Here is an 18121-nt window from a genome sequence, read left to right as displayed (position 1 = left end):
CTCTGTCTGTTTCTCTCTCTTTTATTTTAATTCATTTCTTCAGTCATGATATTAAGTTTGGCTGAATAGGAAGTAGTCTTGTCTTTGTAGTCAATTTTTTTTCTTGATTTTTCAATTTAGATCATTTTAACTTTCTGTAATTGTGTTTATTTCCTGCCCCTTATTTGTTGTATTGGTAGAGGACATTTTGTGCTCTGACTGACTGTGTGAGTGGGTGGAGTGGATAGTGCACTGTCAGGATTCCACAGCGCCAGGGCTGCATCAGCACTCAGTACACTGACAGCCTCACCCGTGTACTCTGAAGTGGGCTCTGGTTTCACCCAGAAGACACTTGCACGCCGAACTGTCCGTCCGTTTAACAGTCGGAGAACGCAGTGACCCGCCGCGGTAGATAAACAGAAATGCAAATGTGAGGCGCTTTTGGGCCGCAGCGTTTTTGCCATAACCCACCATGGGTGGCAGTGTAGCATAGTCGTAAGGAGCAAGGCTTGTAACCAAAAGGTTGCTGGTTTGATTCCCCGCTGGAGCACTGCTGTTGTACCCTTGGGCAAGGTACATAATCCAGAATTGCCTCAGTAAAATATCCAGCTGTATAAATGGCTAACATGTAAAATTGAAACCTGTGTAAGTCGTTCTGGATAAGAGTGTCTGCTAATTGCCAGTAACGTAATGTAATGGCATCATGAATGACAGCATGTCACTACCCATGCCTGCGTGACCACTGGTTGAGAGTGCCTGTGTGGCCTGTGTAGTTTTAATATTGCAGATTGTGCCTGGCTGTCCCCCTCTGTGAAGCTCTGCGTGTCGGGGTCTCTGCGTGCCACTGTCCCTGCTCTCCAGCGTGGAGGTGGGGCTGGTGCCTCATACAGGAGGGCTGCTGTGCGTCATTACCACTTGTCCACAGCCGCGTGAGCAGCACAACACCTGTGAGAGTGTGCGATGTAGCCGCGTGCCCTGTAGCCCCGGGTACCAGCAGTGAGGGGAGCCGTGCCCATCCCAGCACTTCAGAATGCAGCGCTGTCAGTGTCTCAGCGCTAACAGCGAACACACAGCGCGGGTCTCGTACGCCTCATTTCGTCCCCCTGCTGCAGTCATTACTTAGTCTCCGTTTCAGCAGCGGCCTGGTTTCGGCAGGGCCCGAGCTGCGTGTTTGATGAAACACGCTGCCAAACAGGGCTTTTTAAAAGGGTCATAATTCAAGACGGGCTCTCAAAGACAGAGAGGTGGTTTTTTTTTTCCAGTGAAGTCCTTGAACTGCAGCCCAAGTGGAAAGGCTTCCGCTCTAAGTAGGCTAAGCGGCATTAGCCTCGCTTGCCTGTGGTCCCATTGGGCGGCCTGCCCATTTCTGGGCTGCTGTTTATGCTGTCAGCCCTTGCCCAGAAAACTGTCCCACACTCCCACACTAACCCTCACACACTTAGGTAATTATAGTTCATCCCCTGGTATGCCAGCACAAGACATGCACACGTGCTTACGGGGACGCGGGAATGGATCATTTCGGCTAAACTAATTCTCTTTTCCAATTACGTGATTTAGGAATAGCTGAAAAACGCAGGGGTGAAGCCTGGGTCTCTATATGGAAGGAATTTAGAATGGGTTAAGTGACCAGCGACTACAGTGTCATCTGCTGCTACATCACGAGTATAGAACGTGTGACCAAACAAATGCAAGCACACAATCGCGCAATAGAAATTGATGCTTTTTTAAATCAGACTCAGTACATTCCTTAAAGCCTATTTTAACACAAGGATCTCAGTACAGTATCCACTCCAGAGAGTGCGGGAGAGACTGCTGGCTTGTTATGTTGATTGCCTAGAAGTTAACGGGTGTGCCTGCAGACGATCGAGTGTGTGCGTGTGTGTGTGCACGCGTGGCGAGTGGGAGAGAGTGAGTACCGAAAAATTTCCAGTATTGTACACAACTTGGGGTGTTCGACGTTTCTCTCCTGCAGCGAATTGGCCCCAATTAGCTAAGCAGCTATGACCCGGTTTGTATCTGCACGCTCTGCTTTCCTACTCCTATCTCCTAGGGTCTCCTGTAACGCTTCTCTCACTCTCTTTCTCTCTGGCTCTCCACTTCGTTCTTTCTTTCGTGTCTCTCTCTCTCTCTCTCTCTCTCTCTGTGTCTGTCCCTCTCCTCAGCACAGTGGTTCGGTGTACAGTACCCTCTGTCATTCTGTGCTGGCATGGTGCTTGTGCAACTGGAAGTGCATTTTTTGCTGACGAGGCACATAGATAATATCGCAGGCAGCTCCTCTCTCGGTCACCGCGGCTGGCAGGCTCAGTAGACGAGGGTCCCGCCTGTTTCCCAGAGGGGCCGACAGCCCTCCCTAAAACGCACCACAGGGCACTCTAAAATGAACCCCTTTCTCGTCAGCCAGTACTTCTCGGCATTTAAATTACTAACATTTCACCTGCCTCAAACATTACAGCTCAAAATGAGTTAACTTATGTTTTAATAATTGGTTGATCCTTGCTCATCTGTGGCTGACTGTTGACAATTACTCAACTGTGCCTCAGTGTGTGACCTACCTGCTTGGGGCATTGGCGTAGGGGGGCCGGTGACAGGTTTCACACTGCTCTAGACTGTGACTGCTGCATCTTTACCTTGTGATGAATGAGGGGAATTACGAGAAAATACAAAGCAGCAGCTCAAAGTCATGAATTTATATGCAACTACTTACATAGTTATATACAACAAAGGCAAGGACACACTCACAGATCAATATGGCCTCCTAGGTATTCATTATACTTAGAAGTTAATTCGTTCGATATTTCTACATCAAAGATATTGAGTTGGCAGACCTTGTGGTTAGCAGCTCAGTGACACGTACCATCAAGATGCTCGGATGTATTACTGTGTCTGCTATGAATAATAGATGTATTGAAGATAACAAGCCCTGGCTTTGCAGGTTAGCTCACCTGGATAAACTAGAGCACAGAAACAGTACTTCCGTACTAACCCCCCCCCCCCCCCCCCTTAATTCACACATTACTGTGTCCATGGTTGTGAAACGGCCCTGTATATAAGAGCCTCAGGGTGCTGTCGTCGCTGACCATGGCAGTGTTGGGGGAGGGTCTGAAAGAAAAGGCACGAGCCACAGGGTTAAGAAAACAAGAGTTACTGGGGCACGTAATTATTGTGTTATTTTTTTTCCATTTTGTCACTGTAGCAGCTAACCAAACTGGGACATCTTCAAAAATATAACGTCCTGATTATAGAAGTGAACGGTTCGCTGAAAGCTGGTTCTAGGAATCTCTAATACGTTTCACATGGTACTAATTTGCAGATTTTTTTTTTCTAGCGAGGAAAGGAAAAAACTTCAGTATTTTTCAGTCAACCAAAGGCTTTCAGTACGCGGGGTGTTAATTTGGGGTGGGGGGTAGGGGTTGGAAAACCGGTAGGGCTCCGGGTCAGGCGCGTCAGAGAGGAGAGCAAGTCTGAGAGGCGGTGTGTGCTCCTGCGGTATTGTCTGTGGAGAGGCGGCGAGCGCCTGGCTACAGTGTACAGCTCCGGGGCGATGCAGAAACAGAGAGGCTCACACTCACGCTCACGCTCACACTCACGCTCACGCTCACACTCACACTCACGCTCACACTCACACTCACACTCACACACACACACACACACACACACTCACACTCACACACACACAGGCAGAGCACGCACTTCACCCCACCTGTACCTTTTGCTGTGGAACACAGTGTTTGGCAGACATTTCTCTGGAGCCCATGGACACGTGTGGACCAGGAAGCGTACGACCAGCGAGGGGGTGTAGAGAAGAACCCCGCTGGGCCCTCTCCTAAACTCCACGATGAAATTTGACCAAAGCCATGATACACCTCACTGCTGAGCCACCAGAAGCAATGTCTGTGAACACAGGGCAGCACAGCACCCAGCAGTGTTATTTCCTACACATACACGCACCCAGATACACAAACAGACCACCAGCAAAAATTCACAGACACTCAAAGTGGTGTTTAGATCGACCGGAAGTCCCGTAATCGTTCTCCCAGTGTCCTCTGGTGTCGCAGGCTGCCAGCCCCGGCTTATCCAGGCCAGCTGCTCACCCGGGCAGGGCCAGTAACTCACTCACCGCCCGACACATTTCTGCCCCGCTGCCTAAATCTCTGGCACCGAGCTGCTGGGGCGAGGTGGGGCGGGATGGGGTGAGGGGGCTGGTCGCAACTGGAGAGCAGCAGCCGAGCCGTTCCCTAATGCCTGCGCTTGTGTGGGCGCTGGAGCGCCGGCTGCTGGTGCCTCCCTGTGCCACGCGAGGAGCTGTACACGGTGCCGGGGGCCGCTCGCCGCCTCTTCCTGCCACTCATTGTGTGTGATCCGTAGGCAGCTAGAGGTCTATATTTCTTTTGGGGACCTGTTCTTTCTCTTAACGTTTTTTGCCTTGCATGCATAACTGGGTAGCATTTGGTACCTCTCACCCCCTTTCCCCCCTCCTGCCCCCTCCCCCAACTGTGAGAGATATACGGCGGACAGCCACGGGCCCAAACACACCTCCTCATAACCAGTGCCGCCCACAGAAGCACAATCACTCAGACAGACAGACAGACGGACGGAGGACATGGGGTCTCTGAGGGCACTGTGGAAGAGACACTTACAAGAGGCGTAACGCTGCCTCTGTTTGGACTCAGCCTTTAAGTCACCTTAAATGGATTTTTTTATTGATCTGGCTTCATTGTTATATATGCCATTACATTCTTAGCCTCACTATGGCAACGTAGCCCTGAGCATGATGGGCTGTGTTTACCGCTTTTGTACTGAGAGATGGCAAAAAACCCTACAAGAGAACTCCTTTGTAAATGCCACTATTTCATAATGGGCTTTGCATCTTTTAATATGTTCTTCACTACTTAAGCTGAAGTTAGTTTCCCCAGTTGGAAATAGGTCTTTAATGGAGGTACTGTTAAAAGTGAATCTCCTGCGGTAATGCGAGTATAAATATTCACTTTGCAGGGCAGTTTTAGCTGGGAGATGGAAAGGCCCAATGACACTCAAGGCTTTGTGGTTAGATAATACAGCACTCCTGTTCCTCTTGCCACTCTTTTTAAAAATAAAAGGGCAGTAGAGGTAAGGTGGATTAAGATTTTAAAGATTTTGTTGAAGGCTGAGAGCTTTTCTTAAGATGTGAAGCCGTCTCAATGCTGGCGGTAGTCTGTTCTGTTCTTGTTTTTCGTCTACACAACCTCCAGTTACTCTGGGGCAAAGCCATGACCCACAGGCCTGTCTCTCAGAACCTGCGTCATGTTTGTTCCCAACGCGCGGCAGAGGCTGACACTGTGTAAGGGCCAGCTGTCACAGAGATCCCAGAGCTCAGGCACCGACTCTTAAAACGCCAGAGCGATGTGCAGCTTCGTGTCACCTTGCCGCCGCTGCCCGGCCGTCGGGGTCGCGGTTGGCGATCGGCCTCACTAAGCAATGCGCCGCAGCCGTCAACACCCTCCGGCACGACAGCGTAACCTTGTTAGCTGAAACCCCGGAATATTCCAGAAGGAAAGGTCAGCCTTCCTTACTCTGAGTCTGTTTTACCAACCTGACCTAGATCTCGGATCGCTGAAGTTCTAGTTCAGCGCAAGCAACACTGGAGGCAGTTGGTTAAGTAACTGCTTTACAAGGTCAAGTTTAGACAGTCAAGTTCAGGGCAAACAGTACCTCCACTTACATGGTTTTGCTATTGTGACTGGGACATTGGCTGGCATGCAAAACCAGTTGTTGCCATTCTGTCACACCTCTATAACCTCACCGTGCAAGAATGCAAAGCCTCTGCACACTCCCTGTCAAAGACAAAGAACTAAGTAGAATTTATAAGTATGGAGCCTCTACTGCAAAGCAGAAAAGAGAGACCCCTGCCCCCGCACCCCACGCCCAAATCACAAATAGAACTGGCTCTGTAAAGTACTACATCGTAAAAAGAGTCCGAGGCTTGTCTGTAAGTTAATATCTTCCAAGCTCCTAAATGCTAAAACCAGCCCTTAACCGCTCTTGTCCAGCTCCATTTGTCCATCCGTCTGCCTCTCTGACAGCGTGGGACCCTCTCCTTCGAAGTACACACGCTGACCTGCCCCCTGACTGTGTGTGGGTGTGTGTGAGTCTGTGTATATGTGCGTGTGTATGTGCGTGCGTGCGTGTGCGTGTGTGTGTGTCAGTTTTGGATCTCCCCATCCAAAAAAAAAGCTACACTGGCCAGGGCAGTTCCATGACAAACATCTACCAAATAAGATTGTTGAAATTTAAAGGCCTTGCATTGAAGATGGCTATAGGTGAATGTTCCTTTTGTATATGATGTGAGCAATGCTCCACATAGCTCTGGTAACATCAGTTCTCGATGGTCGCCTGAGAGTTAGGCATTCTCATGCGTTTGCTGTCTGTATATATGGCTGCCCTCCACTTTGTGATTGCAGCTTCACAGCTTCCCCCCTCCCTGTTTCTTGGGAGGTTTGCTTTCATCACCGCAGTGCTGCAGCCTCTCTGTAGAGCTGAAAAACGGACCGCTGTGGGTTCAGGCCTCATCAAGGCCACAGCCGACGTGTTCAGAATGTGGCCTTGAGTCGTGTACCAGTGGAATCCAGTTGGGTTCCCCACAGAACATACCACACATAGATGAGAAAGAATGACGGTTGATTGTGACCCACTTTTGCCACCCACCGGTCAGATTCTTGTCCTCCCTTGTCACGGCACACAAACAGCGGCATCAAAGTTAATTACCTGGAAGCAGAGCTTCCCAGCCCTGGACATGTCGCAGACTCCGAACTTACCCCTTTCTTAGTTCTCTTTGCATTCACAAGAATAAAAACCACCAAAAAATGCAGAAGTTCAGATATACACAAGCAGTCTCTGGACATTTTATTCTGTAAACACAGAAAGAGGTAGTGATCTCAGGTGACATTTACCACCCAAAAAAAAGACCAGAACTGAGAGAACCTGTAAGTTTGCTGTATGCTGTAGACCAGGTGCTATGGAGGAGGGTTGTCCTGTGTCAGTCATTCGAAGCCGCACATTTTGATTGGTCAGCTCCTGGAAGTGCCCTGTGTCCAGTAGCCCCTCCCAGAGGCCCTGTAGAAGCTGCCCTGTATATCTCTCTCTCTCTCTCTTTATTTCTCTTCTTCACATCTCTTTGATTTAAACCTGTACACTGTTGTAACTCTCCTTCCATTGTGTCAGTTGCAGCGCACTGCACATGACCTCTTTTTACCGTCAGTCTGAACTTGTGGATTTTTTTTGATATTTCTATTAGTTTCTAGTTTTCTTTTTTTTTAATTAAACGATAATCAAATCACTGAATTTTAAATGACATGATGCTGATTCACACTCCTGTTCTAGAGATATTTTTTCCTTACAAGCAAGAAAGTAAAAAAAAAAAATCAGAAATAAACTATTTGAAAGCATTAGTGAATGGACAGTTTCTTACATTGTGTTACATTTAACTGTTCTTTTGACAGCCCAGTTTTTAAAGCCAGGTTCGTATGGAAATGCTTTCACTCCACTTGCACTGCTGTTGGAATCGGCGTATTGCTTCATCTGTCTGTTTATTTTAGTGCATTCATCTGTTCCGCACAGCTTGCGCAGTGTCTCGTTATCCCGTCTCGCCTCCGGTCCAATCAGATCTCAGGGAAACCCCCCCCCCTTTACATTTCATCCATTTATCTTTCAATCTCCAGTGATTAACATCCGGTTTCTCTCCCCCTTCTCACTCTGCTTTCTGAGGAGAGCAGTGGCGGTAGTGTTTTTTGGTTCTGTGTCAGAGAGGAAGACCGGAGCCCCTGAGGAGGAGGTGCAAGGTCACCTCCCCCCCCAACACCCCCGCTGACTCAGGCTGACAAGATGGGAGCCGATGTCTGAGTGCAGAGCGACGTTTGCGCCGCGGAGAAAACAGCGCGGCCAGGAACTGAAACACTCCAGTATCTCTATCAGCGCTCACCCCGTTGAGCCGTCTGGCGAGCCCACACCAGCATGCACTACCTTACGTTATTGGCATTTAGCAGACGCTCTTACCCAGAGAGACTTGCATCGCTTACAGTTTTTACATGTTATCCATTTATACAGCTGGATATTTACTGAGGCAATTGTGGGTTGAATACCTTGCCCAGGGGTCCAGCAGCAGTGCCTGAACAGGGAATCAAACCAGCAACCTTTTGGTTGTGAGTCCTGCTTCTTCACCGCTTAACCTGGTACACTGCCACCCCCGATACAGAGAAGATTAGCATGCCTGTGTCCTCTGACATCTGCTGACAGAGCGATGCCCGGTTGGCGTGGGTGTCTGTGTGCGTGTTGGCTGTTGGTGCATTTGCAAGGTGATGCTCTGTGTGTACCCCACACAGATGCCAGCCTCTGCCGACGTGCACGCTACAACGCGGAGCTGTACTGGCGCATCTGTGAGCCGTAGCCTGCCACAGGGCCTCACAGTTAGCACTGTGAGGTCCGCATATCTGTGGTCCTTCTGACTGCACTGTGACAGTTTTATCTTCCCAAAGAAACATAAAACAGCCAGTCCTTTTCCTTATCATGGCGCATAACTTACAGCCATGGATTTGTCACCTGTGATGACTGTAGTAACTCAGTTCCCCCCAGCTTGTCCACAAATGAACATCCATTATGGTGGAAGTCACTTGACAGGCACCTCATGACAGCTTAGTTACCGGGGCCGACGTTATAAGTTCCTGAAGATCCCCAGCAAAAATAGGAAGCGCACAGTCATTTCTGAGCCCCGGGGAGCAGACTGCAGGGAGGCTCTTGGATATATTACAGCCATCTGGGAAAGTAATTCGCCCCTCCTGGCAAAGAGCTGTGTACCCGAGCGGAGCGAAGGAGAGCGTGAGGAGTGTAACATTGGACTGCGGCTCAAATACGCTCCATCCATCTGCGTGTCAGGAAGCCGCAGAAACGAAAGAGAAAACATTATCTCGCAAAGGACGCGAAAGCAATTCACGCGCGTCGGCGAAGACCGCTTTAAACCGGCGCTGTCGAGTCCTCGCTCCTCTTACCAAGCACAGGCCTTTGGCTGTTGTAAACAACAACAGGGCTGGCCTGGCTTTGATTACAGCAGGCCACGCTATGTGGTCTCTTCATGACCTGTGGGCACCGCGGCTTCAGTGGTATCCGTTAAATACCCAACGCAAAACAGCTGGGAATGTCTTGAACACGAAGGCCGTGAACCCGTCGTGTGATGTCACTGTAGACCGAGGATGGCCTAAAGCCGAGGTCTTCAATACTGGAAATGGTTCACATGCAGCGAAGACCTAGGGGGTGTGAAGTGCGCTAGGCGCTGCGCGTGTGAAACGGACCTCTTTGTTTTGGATGATATGCGGCAACGCAGGATTTTTGAGATTCCTGGTTGACTGCTTGCTTTTTCCGCCAAAAAAAAAACAAATGACAAAATGTCTTTGACGAAACCGTCGTCGGAGATCGGAGCCTGTCTTGAGGGGAGAGGCCCAGAGTTGGCTCGTTTTGGTTTTATCGTTTCGGCTCAGTCCGCTTCACAGCGGTCATCGTGTTCTGTTTATCTGCTGCGCTGAATGGAAAACTGTGGTGTAAAGCTTGTATGCTGGAGTGTTTCAGTTCTAACTGCTGCTGCTTAGGGGAAACTCTGTTTTCTTGGCTCGCTTCCGCCAGTCATTGCAAAGCCTTTACTGAAAGTGCTTGACGGACACTCATAGCTGCCAGCAGAGTCTATTGGCCATTGGATCTCAAAATCTAGATGTATCTCAAGACTCTTGTATGTCAAGACAGTAAATGTTTTGTGTTGCTGTCGTAGTATTTTGATTTCAGGAGTCCCAACATTATTTTTTTTTTTTTTGTTTATGCCATGCGTCTCCCTGAGGTACTCACCATCTTTTTCTCAGAAAATGAAACCTATCTGCATTCTGAAATGGGGTTTTACCCAGAACAGAGATCTGCCCTGCATTTCAGACAGGAATAAAAAAAAAAAACAATGTAAGCTGTGGAAAGAGCTGTTAGTTGTCATCAAGAGCCCCACGCCTTACCTGAAATGCAGGACCCAGCTGCTGAATTGGACTGCGCCAGCTCTGCGCCTGGCTGTGAACACCAGTCACGTGGAAGGGGCTCAGTGATGGAGAGGGTGGTTTAACGATGCAGTATTCCTCCATTCAGAGGTGATCGCCCAGTCGTACAGAGTTTTTTGGTTGTTGCCACCCGCTCCAGTCTCTCTGCTTGATCTGTGTCCCCTCAGCGCTTGCAGCCCAGACACAAATGCATTCAGCCTCCTCTGCGTTTACCGTCGGCAGCGACCGTGCGACCCTCTCGCACAAGCATCTGCAGGGGTATCGGGGATAAAAGCCAAGCCAGGCAGCCTCTGCTTATTGAACCAGACAGCAAGCTTTAGTGCAGCGTCAGGTTGGTTTAAAACATCCTCAGATTTGAATATAAACTGGATATATGGTTGTTCTATGATAGCCTCTCAATTAATGCATATGTAAAGAGGATTGACAAACCTCAGCAAATCAGATTCTTTCCCCCAGAAATCCTGTAGGTCAGTAGGCCATAATTTCCTGTGATGTCACATACAAGCTGGTTCAGACCCGAGCATGGTGGAGACGGTGCCATAACTCAGTGTCAGGGTTGACGTGCGCCCCACAGGTGGTGAGTTGGACCCCAGTGAGTGGGCACCTGCAGGGAAAAGAGGCTTCTTAACTGCACTGGAGCTGAGCTGGGCTGCATGTGGTGAACAGGAAACCGATGAGGTATCAAGCATTGGGAGTGTTGTGTCAGTGGCTGGAAGAGATGAATCAGGGCCAACAAGGGGTGGGCAGGGGGGGTGGGGGTGGGGGGGGGGATTCAGGGTAAGTATGCCACCGGCTGAAAGCAGGTCCTTGTTCTGGGGGGTTGATCCCGTCTCCTTCACTGGCCCAAACCGAAGCCCATCCAATCCAAAACAGGTACGGGCACACGGGAGAGCGGGTCTTAAGTGTGTAGACACTGCGCTTGCTGTGTGCGACCGACCTCTCCTCATGTGCACTAATAGTTCTGGCTATGTGAACTCATGGCTCGGCCTGTTCCATCCTAACCCCTTAGCATTTTCCGTTTAGAGGACTTGTGAAGTACATCACCTCTGTGCTTGAGCTCATCTTTTCTCAGTGTTTCTTTTAGAATCTTTTTGTTTTTTTTTTTCTTTCTTTCTCTCTGTATACACGTGCTATACAGTGCTTTACTAACATCACTGATTCTTTTTGTTAACCGTTAACAAAAAGTTGCATGCTGTATTATTTTGAGATAACCGTTTTACGTTTGATTTTTTTTTTTGAAGTCTACCTTTCCATAATTACAGGTTTCCTTTTTGTTGTTGTTTTTTTTTTTTTTGGTATATGACCGCACCCGCTTTCGTAAACTAGCCCAAAACAAACGTGACCACGGGAGCCTTTTTTATTTTGAGCTTTTCTTTTTTTTTCCCCTTTTGCTCTGATGAGTCAATGAGTGTAGTGGTGGGCAGTCTTGCATTCCCTCCTCCTTTTCCACGTTTTGTTTTTGCTGAGTTTTGGCGAGTGGAGGGCAGTCTGAGCCACGCGCACATCCTTTCACTCCTCACGCTCTGGGTCTTCCCATGGTAACCCAAGGCCCTTCTCTCTCTCTCTCTCTCTCTCACTATGGTGCTCTCTGTGTCATGGGTATGGTTTCATCACAAGCTTGGAGTTTTTTTTCGTACCTCTATGTCAATGCAAGGTTTCTATACCTTTTCTGTTTGTGTATCAATTTTTTTACATCGGTTTATATATGTATGTGTTTGCTATACGTATATATAACCACATCCTCCTCTTTGTATGAAATTGAATCAGATAGACAAATATTTAAGTAATATGCCAGTAGACAGATTTTTTTTTCCCATTTTGCTCTCACATAATTCCTGTTTACGACATAATGTCCCTATTAAACAGTGCACAGAAGCAGCTTATCATCACTAAGGGACTTATCTGTGTCTAAAGTGTCCTTACAGTAAACAGGGTTGCTCTGTCTCAAGTATAGACTCAGGACATGGGACAGGAGATTTAGGAAAGCCATTGCGTTCTGTAAGGGAGGGTTACTTTTTAAGTCCTAGGAATCGCCTGCTCCCTCCTCACCCCCCCCCCCCTCGTATTACCCCTCCAGTAGTACTGTCAGCACTCTCTCAGCATGCTTTGTCACATGAAGGGATCTGATATGACATGGGTGTTGGAGATGAACTGATTGTCCATCCAGTTAGCCTCTGTCCTCACCCTAACATTCTTGTCTGTGCCTGCGGGGAAAAGCCCTTCTTATTATTGGAATATTTTTGGTTTTTTCTCCTCTGTTCTGTCCGTCAGGATAATATCGGGCACCGGCTCCTTCAGAAACATGGCTGGAAGCTGGGCCAAGGTCTGGGCAAATCCATGCAGGGTAAGGAACTCTCTTTTTTTTCCTCTTCTCCTCCCACACCATGCTCACACCACACGAGCGCTTCTGTTCCCCTTCTGGTTAGAAGGAACCTTTTTCTTTCTCCCTCTTTATCATGTGTCACGTTCTGTTAAATGTCACCATGTGTCAAGCTCCAGTTGCCTCTGTTTGTCAACCTTTTTTTGGGTTGCTGTCTGAATGGGTGGGGGGGGGGGGGGGGTCTCTGGGACAGTAGACATGGCATGGGCAAGACTAGGGGTACAGAGAGGGTGCATTGCGGGAAGGGGGGGGGGATCTGTGGAGTGAAGGGTGGATGATTCTCGTCTTGTGTTCTAGCATGGTTCCCTTTCCAGAACGCCTCTGTTCCAGGGAGGGAAGTCCAAGACTTTTGAGACAGTAGGAGGGCGCCAGACACGGATGCTCAAATGCTGAAATACGACCTCATGGGAGGTTTTATTTTTCAAATTAAAGGCTCTTTCCTTATCTCTGTTGACTTTTCCAAGGCAAAGAAAGGAGCTGTTTGTTTGCCTTTGGCCCCAGATGGTACAGTTTCGCTATAATGGTTGTTTAACGTTGCTATTTTTGTGAATCGTTGGGGAGGGAGGCGCAAACACTCCGCTCCTTGTTTCACAACAATCGTGGCCATTGAGAGCGCGCACGTACTCTCTGTGCATATGAAAGTGTTTGGAGGAGGGAGGGGCAGACGAGAGGGGCCAGGCTGCGTGTGAATCTGAGTCGCTCATTCATACTCGTGCGTGTCGTTCCCGTAGCATGGGACCACCCAGTGCTTTGCAAGCCTCGCACTGTTCATTTCTGCTTCTTAACAGTACAGGCCAATGGATTGTTGTGTGCTAGCTAAACCTCCCACCAAAACAAAAAAAATCTAATTATAAATTTAAATATGATCTGGTAAATGGCTGCTGTCAGGGTGATGCTCATTTGCGATTGCTAGTGAATAGCAACACTCGTGCAAGGACTTTGTCCTAAAACTGTGCAGCTGTCAGTGTTGGGAGGTGGTTTCTGCTTGCTGGCGAAAAGGCGGTTTTAGTACTGTTTTCTAAAATGTTCAATCTTGGTGTCACACACTTTTAGTTTATATACTTCACACACAGCAGTTAGATCATTACAACTGGAAGCTAAAGCTCAGGAAGAGTGTTTGGTTGATACGTCTCCCTCATAAACTGTCCTTAGAAGGACCTGCTGCACCTGACAGCAGTGTAAGCATTACAGTGTAAGTGTTTTTCTTTTTTTTTTTAAATTGAGAAAGCAGTTTAAATATTCAGCCAGAGTGAGCATTCAGACAGAGTGAAAGCCAGAGATGCGTGCCCTTTCAGGGCTTCTGGCATCTTTAGAAATCATAGCAGCTGGCATTCAGTTAGCATTGAATATAAAAATAAAGGCCGGAAGTACTCTCGCACACCCTCACACACCAGGCCTCAGAAGCACTGCCTTCTTCCTGCTGGGGTGGACCACCATGCAACCACACGTGTTAATAACAACACGTAGTTTCACACTTCGCACTCAGAAAGCGTGGCGACAGGCCCAGTGCCACCTTCAGCGGGGAGCAGTTTTTGCAGCAGCTCTGGTTGCGACTGTAGCGCAGTCATGGCAGTGGCGTGGGTGTCTGCTGCGACGTTGCACTGGAGAAACAGTGTAGGGGAGCTGGGCCAGCGAGTGGATGCGGCATGCTGGGATGCCCCTCCTGGAGTGGGCGGGGCCGGTGAGGGCGTGAGGGCCCTCCCTGATAAAGACCCTGCCTCTGTGCTGCTGACCGTCACACGCACTCTCTGTCCGCCTCCCTCCTGCTACCTCGACGCCGTTCCTTTCGCCTCCCTTGTGTATCCTGAGCGGAGCACGGTGGTAGTTACCTCAGAGCTTCCTCCAGAGCTGTGCTGGGCTTTCCTCGCCTGGGTTTCCCTCGCCTGAGTTTCCCTCGCCTGGCCCTCCGCCGCCACAGACTCCCAACCTCGCCCCCCTCTCCTCCCTCCACAGGGAGATTAGCACCACCCACTGTCGCTCGCCGTGCAACAGCGGTGCATTAGCCAGAACGAAGCCTTACTCATTTTTCATTTGTCGTCCCCCCTCCCCCCTCCTTTGCGCAGCCTGAGGTAATTGAGTCATTTAAGTGGTTACGCTGAAAACGTTAATCTCCGCCAGGGCGCCGTTCTTCACATTGATCTTTCACAGTTTTGGATTATTAATTCAAGTGAATCGAAGGAAATTGGCCCTGATGAGAAATTACTTGCTATGATTTTAGTGGATCGGCTTTTTTTATTTCTCTGGCTAGTAATAATCTAAAGTAAAATTTTGAGAATTGAGTTTTTTTCAATGCGTTAAAGCACTGCAAGTGCAGTGAGTCAGTTAAGTAAAATCTGTCTCAATGAACAAGCCCGGTATCTGTTGTAGTTCTTCATTTTATTCTCTAGGACAGTGTGTGTGAGATCACTGGCTGGTAACTGGTGACCATGGCAACTTCGGAATTGTTCTGAGCCCACAGCCTTCACCGCAGTGGCTCATTGCTATTGCTTAGCTGTTAAACGAAGAACACTGAGGGGTATCTTTTGAAAAACATTTCTAGAGCACTTCCCTTTTGGATAATGTGCTCATCACACAAAATTCTTCAGGTTTAGCTTTTATGTTACCATCTGTAGCTAAACCCTGTGTCATAACAGACCTACAGCATCAGACAAATGTGTTGATTGATGGTCATGACAAGCCCATTTGTATTATTATTTTTTGAAGTCCCAGAGATGTTTGTTATTTGGATTACATTGTAGTAGCCCTCCCGAAGCCATTGTTTTAGCAGCTTCTCTCGGGGGGGTAGATGTGGGTTGACATACAGGCTAGGTGTGGCAGTGTCCGTTTTGAGGGGCTCTCAGAAATGACTGCTTAGAGCATCAACAAATCCCCCTGAAGCTCCACATTTATAGAGCCTATGGAGAGAAGCCTGCCCTACTTCAGCTGTGTAACTTTCGCTGTCCTCCTGTCCTCGTCATTGCCAGTTTCCCTTGAATGCCAAAACAATCAGTCTAAAGAGTAAAAGCCAGCCCTTGTCCCCCCTGTGCCACATACAGCTGGGAGGCTGATTTTTCTATTGGAGGGGTGCGCTACATCAAACTAGACATTTCAAGGAGAGCGATCCTGTTGCTTCTGCAGAAAGGTCATGCTGTTAGAGACATTTTGACCTGGCCCAGCTGGGCGCTGGGCGTCTCCCTGAGGATCAGCTTGGCCCCGGGAGCGATCAGGGGAACAGCAGAGATCCAGTGCTGAGTCACATCCCCGCAGAGCTGACGCAGGCTGATTTTTTTTTGTTTTTTTTTTTCCCCTGTTCTCCCCTCGACTTCCTACCTTGTATCACTGACTTTCAGGAGGAATGTTGCAGATCCAGAGGTCCTCTTGAGACTGCAAGATACTGTCCCAGCCTTCTGTAAACCCCCTCTAGCCCCATTCCAGACCGTTGAGCAGGGCTTGCAGAAGCCCGAGAGCGGACTCTGTGCTCTTAAACAGTTAAATACCCTCTAGAAGGTCTCTTAAATGTACCCGGCCCAGGTAAACATTGTTTTTTTTTCTGCAGGAGTCCCTGGCTGCACGGCCAGGCAGTAAGCAGGGACCGCAGGGGATACTGACTATACAATGGGCAGAGGTCTGCCACACAGAGAGTCTTTGTGTGAGGGCAGGGGCTTGCCGAGGCAGGGCTATAGGGCCCTGGCTGTCTTTCACTCCTCCACTCTCCCTCCTTTCTCTCGTTCCCCCTCTCTCCGCATAATCAGAGAAGGGAGACGGATGGTGTCGTTTTGTTCAGCTCGCAATGACGTAACCGCTGGCTGGCGACGTTTGAATGCATGCGCAGCAATTGCTCCGAAGGTTCCGGGGATTCGGGAGGTCCAGCATAGCGCCAGCATCTCCCGAAACCCCCCCCCCCCCCGACTCCTCACACACCCCGTTTCTCCCTGTTATTTGCCCTGGCTAAAAACAGCTGTATTGAATTACTGCTGTCAGAGTCTGCACCTGCTTAGATAGAAAACATCTCTGTACATAAAAGGGCACCACATGGTTTAGGGATTGCATCATGAATGTTTTTTTTTTTTTCCCATCAGATTTTTTTTTGTAGATTTATCCAATAACACCACACCCAGACTGAATGGTGAAAACCGTGGTAATTGTGATCAGTGGTGTTTTCACAAGGGAGAGGGTGGGTGATGAGTCCCTATTATAGAGAACTGCAGTGTAATGCTTCATGCACTCTGTTCTGATTCATGCTGAGAAGGTAAGAAGGTGTCTCTGATTTTTTAAAATAAAGTGGACTTACAAAAAGTGCCCTTTATTTTTGTGATAGCTTCCGTTGCCTTGGCGTATGTGGACAGCGCTGCTTGTATGCAACACGTCCACCCATGGCACAGCTTTACTGACCCCCCTAGACACTTAATGTAAAATATCTAATCTCATTGAAATGGGTTCGCTTGTGCTTGATGCCTAGATGCTGGCTGCATTCTAATCTGAAATGGTTAGTATTTACCTGCATCACAAAATGACGATCTCTGGCTTGGCTGCATAGTTATTTTCTCATTCATTCCCTGGGGACCACTTCTAATTGGATCTGCAGTATCTGGTTTGTTGTCCTCTAAACGTCCTCTAAACCGTTTTCTCTCCTTCTTGAAGCCTGCGTAGTGCTTGAGGCATGTGTGTAAATTAGGCTGGCAGTTTGTTTGTTGGCAGCGAACAGAAGCAAACGTCTCTCAATTTTTTTAAGTGTTTACTGTTTTTCAGCGTTTGGCTCAGGTAAGGTTCACATGGAGCGACTTACAGCCAACCTTCAGGGACCTCTGGCATCTCAGGGAACACAGGCTTTTATTAATGTTCTGATTTACTGTACTTGCCAAGTAATTTAATTACGTTAGAGGTACTCTGCTTCTATTTTACAAGGAGAGAATTGGCAGTCAAACATCCTTAACTTGAGTCTGTGCCCTGCACAAAGAGTGTACATTTGTGGAAGTAGAATGCTCTTTGAATATACTGATGAAGTATTCATAGAGCATATGTTATTTGAAAAATGCTGCTGCATTGAGCGCCGGACCCATGCGCTGTAATTTTGGAGCCAGTCAACTTCCAAGATCACATAAGTCATGGTGGGCATTGCATTACCTCTCTGACACGTGCCATGCTGAAGCTCTTGCTATGGGGATGACGGACATGCCATTCTGTGAGATTAGAGGCTGATCTGAAGTTGACAAAACCACAGCTGGTCTTAGACCGACCCCTCTCTTTGGCAAGTGAAATTGACAGTCTGACCTTCCGCACGTTGTGTGGAGAATAATGTTGACGCGTTCTTCCTCAGGGGGTCCTGTGTTACAGCTGATCTTTCCCCCCGGGCTGAGAACGCGTCAGGTCTATCTGATTGGTGGCTGCTGCCTCCCCTGCTTCCCGCGCAGCGGTCAGAGACGTAAAAGTGCTTCTTACGGTGCCATTAGCGTTACAGTGTATAAACATCTCGCATCAGTAACTGTGTGGAAAGACCTAGGCTTTGCATGCCTTGTTTGGCTTGTTTGCGGCTGGCATGAGTGTGTTATCCGTGCTGCTTATGGAAAACGTGTCACAAACTACTGCTGCACAGTGGCTGTCATATTGATGCGAATTCCCCTGAAGGCTTCATCATGGCTGTCAGCGGAATCCTTGCACTTTCCCTTATCGGACATGACTCTCAGAACCTGTTCACCATGCATTTAAAATCAGATTTCATGGCGTTCAG

The 18121-nt window shown here is 48.5% G+C and overlaps 1 protein-coding gene across 1 annotated transcript in view; it reads left to right on the top strand.

Moving 5' to 3' along the window:
• The window catches only part of LOC118794050 (G patch domain-containing protein 8-like), a 48736-nt gene that overhangs the window by 10336 nt on the left and 20279 nt on the right, over positions 1-18121 (top strand). Inside the window, 1 exon segment of the mRNA XM_036552189.1 lies at positions 12306-12378. Coding sequence (XP_036408082.1) covers positions 12306-12378 — 73 coding nt within the window.

The sequence above is a fragment of the Megalops cyprinoides genome, chromosome 19, assembly GCF_013368585.1.
Source record: "Megalops cyprinoides isolate fMegCyp1 chromosome 19, fMegCyp1.pri, whole genome shotgun sequence".
NCBI classification, from domain to species: Eukaryota; Metazoa; Chordata; class Actinopteri; order Elopiformes; family Megalopidae; genus Megalops; species Megalops cyprinoides.
The sequence above is the reverse complement of the archived record's forward strand: the minus strand, read 5'-3'. Positions and strand labels throughout refer to the sequence as shown.